Source organism: Pelecanus crispus, chromosome 5 (genome assembly GCF_030463565.1).
Source record: "Pelecanus crispus isolate bPelCri1 chromosome 5, bPelCri1.pri, whole genome shotgun sequence".
Classification (NCBI taxonomy): domain Eukaryota; kingdom Metazoa; phylum Chordata; class Aves; order Pelecaniformes; family Pelecanidae; genus Pelecanus; species Pelecanus crispus.
Genome location: NC_134647.1, coordinates 38177723 through 38193561, shown reverse-complemented (window position 1 = coordinate 38193561; position 15839 = coordinate 38177723). Strand labels below are relative to the sequence as shown.

The 15839-nt window shown below is 39.7% G+C and overlaps 1 protein-coding gene across 1 annotated transcript in view; it reads left to right on the top strand.

The window, feature by feature from the left end:
• The window catches only part of ZNF804A (zinc finger protein 804A), a 159430-nt gene that overhangs the window by 108290 nt on the left and 35301 nt on the right, over window positions 1–15839 (top strand). The window contains exon 2 of the mRNA XM_075711564.1: window positions 15374–15517. Within this exon, the coding sequence (XP_075567679.1) occupies window positions 15374–15517 (144 nt within the window). The remainder of the gene's footprint in view (window positions 1–15373; window positions 15518–15839) is intronic.

Sequence of the window (15839 nt, the reverse complement as noted above, 5' to 3'; positions counted from 1 at the left end):
GCTTGTAACAAATTAAAGATATCACAGAACAATTGCTGACTCACATTATGAGAGCTGACCGAGCTCCTTTCCTATCAGTGGAGTCTTATTGTACGCAGGGCATCGTCATTACTTGATTTAATGTGCTCCTGTAGATAAAACGTATTGAAAAGCTGTTTATCAAAGCAAGGTTAATGATGATAAATGCAGTTGCCATCTACTTTATTTTTATACATGTACATGTGTATACATATGTGTATATTTAAATATATAATTTTAAACTTTGGCCTGTAAAATTTATGATATGCAAAGGGATAAAAATATACTAAAAACTTTGATAAAACAATGCTTAAAATTAAGTAAACCATTAAAAATATTCCTATATAAAAGCTTCATCTGCATTGGTCTGGATGAAATTGGAAGAAAAAACATAAGTGCTTTGTCTTCATTTAACACCTCCTGGCAGCATCTCGACACAAAACTTCCACATGAACATCCTCTGCTGAGTACCCTTCCACCCTCTTTGGAAGAAATTAATTGCTTGTCTGGAGTGGTTAAAAGACTTTAATCTAACTTAATCATCTTGAAGTATTTTACCTTACGATGGAATTCAGTTTGGAGAAATAATTATTTTTTCACTGGATGCCCAAAATACATATAATAAATATATAATGATAAATAGGAAAATTCCTTGTAACTGTTAGCACAATTTTAAGAAACAAGACACTAGTATGTCAGGTTTTTTTCTGTGTGATAAACCTGTGCTATATTTATGTATTTTAAAATCCCACAGGAACTTTGATCCAAAAGAGCTGTCTGTGCCTTTACTGTGAGAGGCTGTGGTGGGTTGACCCTGACTGGATGCCAGGTGCCCACCAAATCTGCTCTATCACTCCCCTTCTCAACTGGACAGGGGAAAGAAAATATGATGAAAAAGCTTGTGGGTCACGATAAGGAGAGGGAGAGGTTGCTCAGCAATTACTGTCATAGGCAAAACAGACTCAACTTGGGGAAAATCAGTTTAATTTATGACCGGTCAGATCAGAGTAGGATAATGAGAAATAAAAACTAAATTTTAAAACACGTTCCTCCCACCCTCAAGGTTGAGCCTCTGGGCTCAACTTCACTCGCAATTTTCTCTACCTCCTCCCCCTGAGTGGCGCAGGGGGATGGGGAATGTGGGTTGCAGTCAGTTCATCACGCGTTGTCTCTGCCGCTCCTTCCTCCTCAGGGGGAGGACTCCTCACACTCTTCCCCTGCTCCAGCGTGGGGTCCCTCCCACGGGAGACAGTCCTCTGTGAACTTCTGCAATGTGGGTGGGTCCTTCCCATGGGCTACAGTTCTTCATGATCTGCTCCAGCATGGGTCCCTTCCACAGGGTGCCGTCCCTCAGGAGCAGACTGCTCCAGCATGGGTCCCCCACAGGGTCACAAGTCCTGCCAGCAAACCTGCTCCAGCCTGGGCTCCTCTCTCTCCACGGGGCCACAGGTCCTGCCAGGAGCCTGCTCCAGCGTGGGCTTCCCACGGGGTCACAGCCTCCTTCGGGCACATCCACCTGCTCCGGCGTGGGGTCCTCCCCGGCTGCAGGTGGATATCTGCTCCCCCATGGACCTCCATGGGCTGCAGGGGCACAGCCTGCCTCACCATGGTTTTCAGCAGGGGCTGCAGGGGAATCTCTGCTCCGGTGCCTGGAGAACCTCCTGCCCCTCCTTCTTCACAGACCTTGGTGTCTGTAGAGTTGTTCCTCTCACATGTTCTCACTATTCACTCCAGCTGCAGTGTGTGTCCCAGTGTTTTGGGTTTTTTTTCCTTCCTTTCTTAAATATGTTATCCCAGAGGTGCTACCACTGTCGCTGATTGGCTCGGCCTTGGCCAGCGGCGGGTCTGTCTTGGAGCCAGCTGGCATTGACTCTGTAGGACACGGGGGAAGCTTCTAGCAGCTTCTCACAGAAGCCACCTCTGCAGCCCCCTCTGCTACCAAAACCTTGCCATGCAAACCCAATACAGAGGCAGTGAAGGGCTGAATATTGATGGGGAAGCAGAGCGGTAGGTGTGCTGGTACCAGCAGTACCACCTCCAGCTCTTACTGCTTTTGTGCTCCTTTTTTTCACAGCATTTGGCAGAAAAGCCAAAAGCAGAAAAGACAGCCCTGACACTTCTTCCTCCTAAGGTCAGGATTAAAATCACCTCGAGTTCAGACTTCAGCCTGAGGCTCTCCACTGTGCTAACTTCTTTTCATAGAATTGTTTAGGTTGGAAACGACCTTTAAGATCATCAAGTCCAACCATTAACCTAACACTACCAGAAGTCCACCACTAAACCAATTAAGGGTAGAGTAGTAATTAATTTCATGTTTCCTGGCTTGGTGGCTGCATTTTTTTTTAATGAAAGTAAAACTAGAATAGAATCATTAATGTTGGAAGGGACCTCTAACCATCAACCCAACACCACCATTCCTACTAAAACCATTTCTTGAAGTGCCATGTTTACCCATTTTTTGAACACCTCCAGGGATGGTGACTCCACCACCTCTCTGGGCAGCTTGTTCCAATACCTGACCACTCTTTCAGTAAAGGAATTTTTCCTAATATCCAATCTAAACCTCCTCTGGCGCAGCTTGAGCCCATTTCCTCTCGTCCTATTGCTAACTACATGGGAGAAGAGACCAACACCCACCTCACTACCACCTCCTTTCAGGTAGTTGTAGAGAGCAATAAGGTCTCCCCTCAGCCTCCTTGTCTCCAGACTAAACAACCCCAGTTCCCTCAGCCGCTCCTCATAAGGCCTGTGCTCCAGACCCTTCACCAGCTTCGCTGCCCTTTTCTGAACACGCTCCAGCACCTCAATGTCTTTCCTGTACTGAGGGGCCCAAAACTGGACACAGTATTCCAGGTGCAGCCTCACCAGCGCCGAGTACAGGGGGACAATCACCTCCCTGCTCCTGCTGGCCACACTATTCCTGATACAGGCCAGGATGCTGTTGGCCATGTTGGCCACCTGGGCACACTGCTGGCTCATGTTCAGCCGGATGTCGACCAACACCCCCAGGTCCTTTTCCGCCAGGCAGCTTTCCAGCCTCTCTTCCCCAAGCCTGTAGCGTTGCATGGGGTTGTTGTGACCAAAGTGCAGGACCCAGCACTTGGCCTTGTTGAACCTCATACAGTTGGCCTCGGCCCATCGATCCAGCCTGTCCAGGTCCCTCTGCAGGGCCATTCTACCCTCGAGCAGATTGACACTCCCACCCAGCTTGGTGTCATCTGCAATCTTACTGAGGGCACACTCAATCCCCTCATCCAGATCGTTGATAAAGATATTAAACAAGACTGGCCCCAAAACAGAGCCCTGGGGAACACCGCTCCTGACCGGTTGCCAACTGGACTTAACTCCATTCACCACTATTCTCTGGGCTCAACTGTCCATCCAGTTTTTTACCCACCGAAGAGTACACCTGCCTAGGCCATGACCTGCCAGTTTCCTTAGGAGAATGCTGTGGGAGACGGTGTCAAAGGCTTTGCTGAAGTCCAGGTAGATGACATCCACAGCCTTTCCATCATCCCCCAGGTGGGTCACCAGGTCGTAGAAGGAGACCCGGTTGGTCAAGCAGGACCTGCCTTTCATGAACCCATGCTGGCTGGGCCTGATCCCCTGGTTGACCTGCACATGCCTGCTGAGCATGCTCAAGATGACCTGCTCCATAATCTTCCCCGGCACCGAGGTCAGGCTGACAGGCCTGTAGTTCCCCGGATCCTCCTTTCAGCCAACTAGGTTTAACTCTAACATTGTTTTTTCCTAATTTCACTGTTTTTAAAGGGTCATATCCCTTGGGGTTTTTTCTTTGTAAAATTGACCCTGGCCTGATAGTTTCCCAAATCCATTTCTGTTACTACAGGAAATTCAGCAAGACAGTAGATCACTTTAGCTATTAGGTAGCATATCTTAAGTCTGGTTTCCAAAATTAGATTTATGCTGCCGCACTCTCTATATGTACACGTTAATGTATGTGTGTGCATACAGGAAATGGAAAACACATTTCAGTCTAACTTAACAGAGAAGCAGAGATCACAAAGTTTTATGTGTTTTACAATGATGGAGGATCTAGTGGAAGAGGAAAACAACACAGCGTGAGGATATTATTCATAAATGTTGGAGGATCAACACTTGAAACTTGCCACACTTGAAACTTGGGTCCAGATGAAATCAGGCTGCTGCTGCAGTTGCTGCAGTTCCTTTCAACTAAAAAGGGAAAACTTTTGGCTGGGCAGGGATGGTTTAAGGCTAAGAAAGAGTTGAACAATCCAAGATGATGCCTCTGGAAAAAAATCAGCACTTGTGTGTAAGAAATCATTTTCTTTTACTGAATGCTTCGAGCTCACCACTAACGCTGTTATCTCAATATATGTTTCTATCTAGTGTGCTGTGCTGTTATTTCTCCCTTCCAATCTTTTTTTCTAGTTGTATCAGAGGATCCTTGAGCCTCAAGTTGATGCTTCTGTAACTGGCAAGTAGTTCACAGCCTTATAGCAACTTCTTCATGAAGAATAAAGATAGATCTTTGGATCTATAGTTATAGGGAAACCTAAAAGTGCACATTTATCAGGCAAAGCACACAACATTTAGATGGCTTGGGTCTTAGTTTTGATTATTGCACTAATTTCTTTTGGATCTCATGCTGTTGCTATTAGCTTTGATTCCCCCTGTAGCAGGGTTGGTCAGCCTTGGCTAGCTCTCTGATTTGTTCTGCGTCTCATACAACCACACTGTTATTTGTACTGGCATGGTGGTGATGGACCTGAACGCTGCTAAGCTGGATATGTGAACTGATTCAGGTTTTAATTAAACATATTTTTTTCCCCTGAAGAAGTATTTTTAACCTAAATCAGCTTGCTGGTCTAAATAAATGCATGCTCCTGCAAACAAGTGTGCTGGTACCGAGGAGGAGTAACTGGGAATAGAGGAGAAGCCTTGCTGTTGAGGAGGAGCAGGTACCTATAAGGTATCACTTCAACTTCTGGGGAGTCAAAAACTGTCTTTTATATTCTATTCAGAGTCTCTAAAACAATGGGAGCCTATAGGTACTGTTCTAATAGAAATGGTCAGTGAGAAAGTTATGTGGAATGCTTCTATGCTGGACTTTCAAACTGGACCTGATTGGGTTTTTTTTTGCCAGGTACCTGTTACTAGGAAAAGTCAAGACAAGTGTATTAGTACTGCTCATGTTGGGTTTGTGGTTGAGCATCTCTCTGATGGTCTGAGTGCTGTAGTGTGTGACAGATTGGCAGAAATAGTCCCTCGAACTTCAGTCAGATCTCAGTCTCTAGTTTTGCCGTGAGCTTTTGTGCGTTTGTACTGAAAGCGTATTTAAAAACACATTTCTTTACCTGACAGCATGCCACATGTCATTCTCTGCATTTTTCTTCAACTTCAGGGATTTTTGACAATTTGCTATGCACAAAACAGGACAGAAAATGGAGAAAAATGGAGAAGTGCAACTAAGGGCCATTCTAAATGTATCATTTATGCTAATGTGGGTTTAAGTATGATATTTTCAAGGAAGCTTTTACTGTTTTGTGGATGCGGCTCATTTGCTCTGCCTCTCTTTAAACACAGTTAATGGTTATGGGCAATACCAGGTAAATGCTTCATCTTTGTGTGTTCATCTCGCAGTGAAAGGTGCCACTCCTACCGCACTGCTGGCAGCAGAGCAGTGCAGAGCACAGCTGCAGGATGAGGCTGTTTTAAGAGTCTCCCTGGAAATGTCATTGGTGGTAATGGCCAGGCATTTTTAGGTATTTTCCATCAGCTCGTGTACAGATACCGGACGTAAGATATTTGAGTTTGGCTATCCTTGTTGCTAGGGTTGGCTGTTATTGAACACTTGCCTTAGAAGGTAGACCACAAAGAGATTGATAAAAATGCTTTCTCGTGTGTTTTCTATATCTGACACCCTCAACTTCAGAAGTGTTTGCCCAACAGTATATCTTGACACGAGGCTGTACCACAGTCATTCATTTTTTCCCCATTTTCCAACACAAAGGTGAAAAGTATCAGATCAACCAAAATCTTTCCTTCTCCCCTTTGGCCAGGAGGTGGAGTTAAAATCAGGCTTTTATGCACTTATGAGCATTAAATGGTGTTTTTATTAAGCTTCCGCTGTCTTTGCCTTTTACTGAAATTACTGAGTATCAGCTATCCAGCTTTATGGCCTGAAGTCTTCAAAACTTAAGTGTCATCATTCACATAAAGTAGCTATTCTCACAAGTTGTATCTATTCAAATAACTTTTTGTCTATGCAAGGGTCATAGCAATGATAAATGCTCCATCTGCCATTTGTTTTTCACACAAATAAAAAAGTAAGAAAAACTCGTTAAAAGTCATTGGAAAAAAGACATTTGCCATGGGTTGTTGGTTACTGTATTTAGTGTATAGACTGCTGCTTCAGCAGCAGCTACACTTGCTCCAATCCCCTTTGTTTTTCTCTTTGGTTTTTTCTTTTTTTTTTTTTTAAAACCCAGGGTCATTCAGAAGTTTGCAACATTTTTTAGTATCTTTTTAGTATCTTTTCAGTGAGAACAAAGACCAAGCCCATCTCATCTCAAAAAATGCTATATCTGGGTTTAAGACTGCAATAAGGTCACTCGTGATTTAGGTAGTGTAGATCCGCCAAGGTAAATCAAGGCTCCTGCAAGGGCCCTTCTCATACTTTGGCAGCTTACAAAACAATCTCAGAAATGAAAGAACAAGATCTTCAACACCAGTTTGTGTGTTTGCAAAGCACTGTTCTAACAGCCTCATTTCTCTTTGTCTAGGTGATGTTGCTATCTTTTCACTTAGACTGAGCATCTTCATCATGCTCGATTACTGCTTGTGAAGAGTATTTTGAATCAACCCAAAATTAGAAGGAATTTTTAGAAGGATTTTTTCAAGAAGTTTTCTAAATGGCAAATTTAAACTTAATTCCATTTCTGATTAGGACAAACTTTTTCTGTGGGCTTGTGAGTAGAAAGATTTATTTGCATTATTTAAAGATGCCAAAAGAAATGATGCTTTTTTTTTTTCCACTTTTTTGGTGTTCAGATGAAGTCTTCTTCTGACTGTGGCAACAATGAGGAATTAATTTTAGGAAAAGAAATATTTACTGTGTCATATTGCATGATAATGCAAATCTTAAGCTCATACATATTAATAATTAGACAATTGAAGGTGCTCAGGAGAGTAATTCCTAGTGGCTTTTGGGGTTTGTTGTTGTTGTGGTGGCGGTTTTTTTTAACTAAAATTAAAAGTACATTGGTCCAGCCCTACAGGATGTATTCCATTTAATAACCAAATGTCTGTGCAGGAGGTACTTCTTTCCAGTGAGATAAGCTGATACAGACCATCAGCTATATATCAGAACAGACCCGCTGTCTGGTTTGCCGCTGGAACTGTTTCCCATCTGCATTCAGGACTTGTTGGGCAAGCACACAAACCTGCCTAGGAGTGTTTCAGACCTGGCCTAGTTCTAAGGTATCTTTTTCAATGGCTGGATATTTAAGTGCTCGTGGCACATAACTTCAAAGCACATAATGTGAGGCTAGTCATGATCGGTCCCTGAAGCTATAAAAAGATAGTAAATTTGCATGAAAATATTTAATGGTCTGGAAAGCCATAGTAAAATCGAATCAGTAAAAGGGTCTGTAAAGAAAAAATCACTGAGCCTGCTGGGGGGATTTCCAGGAGCACTTACTTCCATAGGTACCATGCACAGTTCAGGAGTGCTCTGCTCCTAAGAAACACATTGGCTATGAAAACGCAGTGGACCTATTGAGTTTAAAATACTGTTTGAAACTTCCTCAGTAGGGTAAATATAATGCTCACATTTTTGAGACATTGATTTATATTTAAAGAACAAAGCTTCAGATATGTTTGAAAGTGGAACAGAGTGCAATTTTAACCAGTCACGGAGAAGTTGTGTTCTTGAGAGGAACAAAATGGGACAGAAACATCTTTATTTCAATTCAAAGATCATTATATTCCATTTTACTTTCCATAAAAAAAAAAAATATTTTAAATATATAAGCAGAAGCAGAAAAGAGAAAATACAAGAAAAATAGTGTTTTGAAAACTTAGCAAAAAAAATCACTATAGAGGATCACGGTAAAAATCTTGCAGAAAAAAATTTATTAGTCAAGCACAGCAGCCAAAGCTAGAAAAACTGAATTCGATAATCACCAAGAACTCTCATCCTGAAAATACAGGTATGCAGATTTTCATGTGTAAGTTGTCCCATAGATCAATGGCATGCTCAAAATTAAATATATTTAGTAAGATGTGGTCCAATTTTCTGTTTCCCCAATGCCCCGGCCAACTTTACTGGCAATTTTTACTAGACCAAAAACTAACTTCACCAACAAATTAAAGCTTGAAGAGCTCTAGAACAACTTTTAAAATACAAATTAATAGCATCCCGTCAATTGGCAGTCAGTTAACTTGAGGTGAAATAAATAAACGACTGCCCTTGCCCTGTCCTTTGCCCTTCCTTGGGTCCTGAAACACCTTAGGTAAGACATCGTTATACCTCCTTCAGATTGAGGGCTGCTGGGCAAGAACACTGACATTTGTTCCAGTGCTCCTGAGGGGTTTTTCAGTCCATCTCCAGGGCTGCAAGTTCTGCAGGGTTAAAAGGCACTTCATTTAGTTTAGTGTGTTGCTGGAAGGATCAAATAGAAAAACTTGATTTTCCTGAAGAGTCTAATTACATTAGATACTTACCTGTCAATGAAATTACATTAAGTAGCTATGAAAGTCTTTAGATGTCTACATGCCTGCTGTAAGGAAATTAAACACCAAAAATCAACCCCAGGATGTTTTTAAATCAAAATTCTGCTCTAATTAAAGTATGTGACTGGACTATTTAACATAGAGGAGTAAAGGAGATTAATACTAGGCTCCTTCTTCCCTTGCTTATCATTAAAGAGTGATGAACATTCAGTGAAGAAGGCATTATCTAGAGTTAAATCTTCTTTCTCTTCTACAGCAAAGCCTTCTTCAGCTCTGCCTTGATTAGTGGTAGAGATGGGGTAGATAAATTTTTCTCCATTGTATCTAGACCCATGCTTTCTCATAAGCACTGATGAAGAGTTCCTTCTTAATACAAGTATCCAAGCAAAGATTTGTGGCCAGCACTCTCACCTTGTAAGTGCATGCTCTGCCTGGAAGTAGGTTTTAAAGCGCTAGAATAAATAAATAATTCTACAAATCTAGGCACAACAGTTAGTTTTAATGGCAAAAAAACCCAATCAAGTGATTTTTATAAGTCCCAGTTAAAAGTAATTATACACTGTAAGTGCTTTAAGTAAGTTAATGAGACAGACAAATCTGATAACGAATTGCTGTCTCATCATAAGGTTCCTTTCAAGTTAATTCAATCTTAACATTGCAGGACACTGTTCTGCATTGCTTTGCTCTCCACTGAATCCAGCTCTGTCCCTGTTCACATCCGTCTCACTCTATTTAGTGCAAGGGATGCAGAATTCAGCTGTTTGCATTAGTAGGTATATGGTTAACAAATTTGATGTTTCAAAAAAATGAGGATGGCATTAGGGAGCAAACCACTAATTGGAATAAATTTTGCTATTTCCTTCTAACTTCACTGTGTTATTTATCTTAATGCTAGGGTGTTTATCTAAATGTGAAATACTGTCTGTGTGTTTATTAGGAAGCTGAGAAACCAGTTTTATAACTATTTGCATGTCTTCAATAGCATTTTCAAGTACACACATATCAGAATACTGATTAGCTCTCTTGTACGGTGTAAGTGTTTCGGTTGGAATTGGTTGTCTGTGGGTAGTCTTGAAGAGAAAGTAAAGGTAGGGTGGGGTTTTTTCAGCCTCTGATGTTCTATTAACGTAGAGGTCTTCAGGATGCCACTTATTCCTTCGGCCCATCCTCATCCATCCAGTGCAGTGAAACAGTGGGGTCATTGCTGGTGGAAACTCCTTTGCCTGAAAGGAGAATCAGAAGGGAGCAAGAAATCAAGGAAATAGCATCTGATGTTCATGGCTTTGTGAGTTTTAGGTTGCTATCACATCTCACAGCTAATGGGAAAGTTTCAGTTAAGGTAATCAAAAAGATCTGACAATATTCTTGGTCTTTATTTTCCCAGCCAGTCTCCTTGTAAACTTGGTATGAAACTGAAACTCGCTATACACTGCTTGGAAATGAATTTGTTAAGATCAATGATTAATTTGATCAATGCATCTAATTGCCTTTTGCTTTGGTCTCACTGCCTTGGTAAGGGCAAGAACCTTATAAATAATTAGATTTGGTACTAGACTGCATTAATATTATTGATGTATTCTACTTCTTATTTATTCCTTCAAGCGCATCAGTGGATGATGTGCAGACTGCTTACATGAGCAAAAAAGTGATATGCGAAGATACTAAAAAAAATTATGCCTACCAAGTAATACCAAGATTGATAGCAGAGGAGATGTTAGTGACTTGCACATTTTATTCAGCAAAATCTGCTTCTTCGTACTGTCTTTATAATGCCTGGTAAATATACCAGAAATTAAGGAATCAGTTGTTAATTGTGTCCACGGGTATCACAATTAATTGACTACAGAGAATTGTGCTCTTAAGCTATGGCTGATCTTTCCCTTGATTTTTTTTTTTTTTTTTTTTTTTTTTTTTGGTAACTATATTTTTAGGCAGATTCTTTCATATGAGTACAGCTAATATAGTTTTGCCAAATCAAGAGTATTAGCTTGAGTTTTTTGACAATGTTCAAAATACAATTTGGCTTTTTTTTTTAGTTATTGGGACAGAAAAAAAATGCTTTAAATATTCTCCGTGAAACAAGGTTACACTGGAACATCTGTCAGGTCTAATGTGGTCTAATCCAGAGGATCAGACCAAAGCAGTCCAATCCTCTCTGGGATGACTATACCAGTAAATTTTCCTGAAGAAGGGGTTTATTTCTGTAATACATTTTACTTTGCAGTGACTGCAGGCCTGACCCCTTTAAGTCTCCAGTAAATGCAGAATAGCTTACTGCAATAAAAGGAGCTCACATTTATTGTAAAATAAGAATATTCACACTGGCAATCACCATGGAGTAGATGATGTATTATAATTTCACACTCTTACTTTTTATTCTAGCTGACCTTTCTGCAGACAGTAGAAGTATGAGCCTGAAGTGCACTCCATAAAAATATCCACTAGATTGAGGCATCCATTCAACTCTCCAAAGTTATCTATGTAAAACGTGTAGTGTTTCTGTAGCTTTCATCCTTTTTCTCTCATATAATGGGAGCAGAAAGTCCAGTCTAGGTAGTTACAGGTAGCCCCTCTGTGGATGAAGCCCACTCTTAATCCAGTTTATCAGATGTTTGCAGTAGCATTTGCCCAGGCTTAAGGCTTTGGAGGATGGAGAAGATGGATTTAGAAAAATAAAGCCAGCTGATAGATGTGATCACTTATTAGAGATCTTTCATATAAATTATGAAAAATAGCCACAGTGAATTATAGCTGTAGGTTTTCAGATAATAAGCCTTTCAGGAAAAAAATAATGAAACTAAGTGACGCTCAGTTCTGAGTTTCATTACCAAGCTGAATCATAATTCAAAGTTCTTTTAAAACTTCCAGGATGGTTTGCAAATCTTGATGAAATTGAGATTAAGCTTGATCATATTTAACCATTCTAAGTGAGTTTTTTGGCTGCTACTTTACTCTGGGAATATTCCTGTCCAGTAAGTTTCCAGGTCATTTCTGTCTGCAATCCCTTGCCCAGTACTGTCAGGGTCCAGGGACTTTAATTTTTTACTGTCAGTTTTTGGGCAGTTTTTTATCCCTTATCAAAATCAATGGAGCTAGCAAAAGCCTCCTCTTCCGAGGTAGTAGTCCTTGCAAAATCAATAGAAATAGCCTATCAGGCAGAGAACCAGCAGCCTATATTCTCCTGTTTCCATTCCCCGTTCATCCTTGAAATTGGACTTTCCTTGGCTCCCAATGCCAACCAGCAACAGGAACTTATCCTCAATCCTGACACAGCCTGCAGGATCCCACAGCTGCAGGAAATCTCCTGAACACCCTCCATTCAGGGTTTTGTTAAGGTTTTTTTTTGTGTGTACATGTGCAATACAATAAGCTGAAGCCTTGGAAAGGACCAACAGAGATGTTTGGAGAGGTGATTCAGTATCTTTTCCCACCAGATTAAAATAAAATTGGTAAGTCTCATCTGGTAGTCTTAGGGGCTAACACGAAGAAACTATCTTTTTTTGTGTTTCATGATTGTTTGAAGTGCAACACAATGCAAAATTTTGTAAAAATAAACACTTCTGCTACTATTGCTTTAGAAATTTTTGCTGCAAATATATTCCTGTTGGAGATAGATACTTCACTGCCCATAATTAATAGTTAATGCTGTTGCCTGTGCTTAGATCCCAAAGCCGGTACCTCAGCCATGATGTTTGTTAATGGCCATTGTTGCCACTGAAGAAACGTGAAGTGTCTGAAGTCAAGTGAAGTTTAGTAGTTGGATAGAAACATCTCCTGCCAGCAAAATATTGTACAGCAGCAAAGGATGTAGGTGACAAAGGAGTTCTATAAAAATGTTGGTTTAGTACTCTATTGTGAGTTTTAAAAAAATCATATGTTAAGACATACTACAGAAAGGAATAGGGTAGAAAATACAGAATGTTAATACAGTACTGCATGGCACCATGGTATATCATGTTATCATGTCTTCTTTTGGAGGCTGTGAAAAGAACAAGCAGAGGTGATGGGTGGCCTTGATATAAGGAATGCCTGAATGAACTAGAACTATATTATTCACAGAGTGATACCTGAGAGACAGTGTGGTAGGGGGTGTACATAATTATGAATGACCCAGTCAAAGGGAATAAAAAATGGGTGTTTATGACCTTTTCCAATATGCAACAACTGAAACTAGCAGAATGCAGCTACAAAGCAAAGCAAAGGGAATGGTCCTTAGTTAAGAGTCCTTTTCCTTAGTTGTACAGAACACAGTCTTACATGGGTTCAAAAAGTTGACCTGATCCAGTACAGCCATTCTATGTTCCTAAGGTCAAATACTTTTGGTTCTTGTCATTTAAAAGCCCTGTTTTTCCACTCCGCTGTGCATGATTGAACTCCATTATTATATTCCATCTACTTATTTGCGTCTAGTTTAGATGAGGTGATGACATTGTTTACTTGCCTCTGAAACTGTGATGTAATATTGTAATGTAAAATTAACGCTGCCCCGAAAGAACCCTAGCTGAAGGAATTTAGTAGTAGAAACCCCAAGGTCATGATGAGATTTTACTACCTTGCAGTAAAGTCGTTCATAGGGTTCCAGTGTCTCTGCTCCATTAGGATACATTGACATGTCAAATATAATTGCATTCAGTTTAGATTCTGCTGTATAAGAAGTATATTGTTTCAAACATGGTGCTTTATGTTAAGAGGAACACCAATGAAGTTACATAACTTTATTCAAGATATTATGCTACATTAGTAAGTCTTGCAAAATTTTGCTTGAGGGTTAATCAACAACATGGTGCAAGATCTTCATATAAAGAAAAATTACTATTCAATTCACTGTTCTTGTCTTCAAATCCATCACATTTGCTCTTGTGCTTCACAGATGTCATATATAGTATTTCAGAGTTCTGATAATTCTCCCAAGTCCAGAATTTTCTTTTTCATGATTTAAAAAAGCAAAATTAGGTGGCATCCCTTTGTAGACTGTAAGAATTAACTTTGAAAGTGTTTCAAGACCATTTCCTTATGGTCTCTATATGCTGTCTCCACTGCTTTCCTAAACACAGACATCTTGGTAATAATTGAAGTGGTTCAAAACCTGTAATTTCTTACTAGTTGATAGCAAGAACTAAGTGCAGATTTTCCAGGCTAGGTTTCCGTACGGAAATGCTGTATTTCCAAGTGTAAAATAATGCTGTTTCTTGAAACAAAATGCTAATTCACTTTGATTTTAAACGAAACAGATTTTATGAAACTTTGTTTTAGAAATGTGTTAGAAATGTGTGAATTCCTCATGTGTCAGCCAGTATTCAAAACACCACTCTGAAGTGACTTTTGCAATTCTTTTAATGGACAAAATTTTAATGAAGGAGTACCTCTGTTTGGGTATGACTCAATGGTGTTTGCTAGCAATCCAATCATGCTGAATTATATTTAAAGTACTATTTAAAGTAAGTACTTTGTGGATGTAATTCTAATTGTATGACTATTATTCCTCTCTTTTTTTTAATAAACAACATTGTTATGAAAATATTCTAATCTGACAAACATAAATTTTCCATTTTAAACTCCCAAAAATACACTGGAAGTAAATGAGTCCTAAACTGTGAAAACTGCTAGCAAATAGGGATTTTTTTCCCCCCAAATTAACTCAGTGTTTGGTGTTCTGATTACGAGATCATCTTTTATCTTAATCTAACTGAACAAGGAAGAAGACAGAAAAAAGTAGAATTTGGGGTCAGTTCCAAAGAGTTCACAGTGATGAAATTTTGTGAAACAAATTGAAGGGGTGTATTTTCTTGAACAATATTTGCCGCATTTGGGATTTCAGGGTGTGATTCTATCCCAGACAGACTTGTCAAAAGCAGAAGTCATTGCTCTAAAGTTATACATGTTCAATATTTAACTGGTATTAGACTAATTTGAGATGACAGACCATTTTCATGCTCTTTCAGAACAGGCCATGTTGTCATCAATGTATTTAGGAAATTAATAAATATTACTTGTATATAATTTGCTCATAAATGATAAGCAAGGTTGTTTGTAATGCTTTTGCTAATGTATGGTAAATGGAGATGTGTGTCTGTCCTTCTAATATTGGATGAGAAATAACAAAGCTATGGAAGATGCTCATTACATCTCAGCTATGAAAGTATTCCTCATGTTTTCATGTGTACATGCATTCAAGAAGAACCCAGCAGGTTTTTTTTTTAATTTTGTTTTCTCTTTAGGAAGTGTACTTTCTTGTAAAAGCCTGGTAACTAAATTATTGCAGTTTGTATCTTCATGCTTATTCTGCTTGGGTATATTACCTAGCAGATCTTTAAAGCAGTGAGTCTTGGATCAAAATTAACTCGAAAATAGCCTTCAGCATGATAAATATTTGTATTTGGACAGAACCTGGGGCAATCCTTCTAGCTTCTAACAGAGCCCCTAAGGGGAGCTGGCAACTGTATAGCAAATTGAAGTGTGCAAATCTTCAGCCTTGCAGCTGATACAGTAAATATGTGCAGTGTAACACAGCAAATATGTGAAGGCTTTTAGTTCCGGAGGTGTGTAAATGTTTGTAAATATGATTAACTGCAGAGCACAAAATCCATTCACAGCATCAAAGGCAAAACTAAAATTACTTTTTCCCACCCCCCTCCAGGATTATGCTGAAAAGAAAAACACGATAGCAAAAGCTCTGGAAGATCTTAAAGCCAACTTCTACTGTGAACTCTGTGACAAGCAGTACTATAAACACCAGGAGTTTGACAATCACATTAACTCTTATGATCATGCTCACAAACAGGTAAGAGGAATCTGCTCACTACTTCAACTTAGTTTCAGGTAGAATAATGAAATAAGGTGTCCTTCAGGCGGGCTTGGAAATCACAGTTGAGTTGTGTCCAAATTTCAGGTTTTGGGAAGCAAAATACACTGTTTTCTTAGAAACAAATTTTAACATGAAGATTTTACAGTCAAAAATTCTGAGATGGAAAGAAAGGGAGAGGTGAACAGTTAAGTTGTGGAGAGGAACAGGGAATGATGAACAATATGATTAGAAGTGTAAATGTACTATTTCCTTGTTATCGGTTTAATTTTGCACATAAATAAATACTGTGGTATACCTA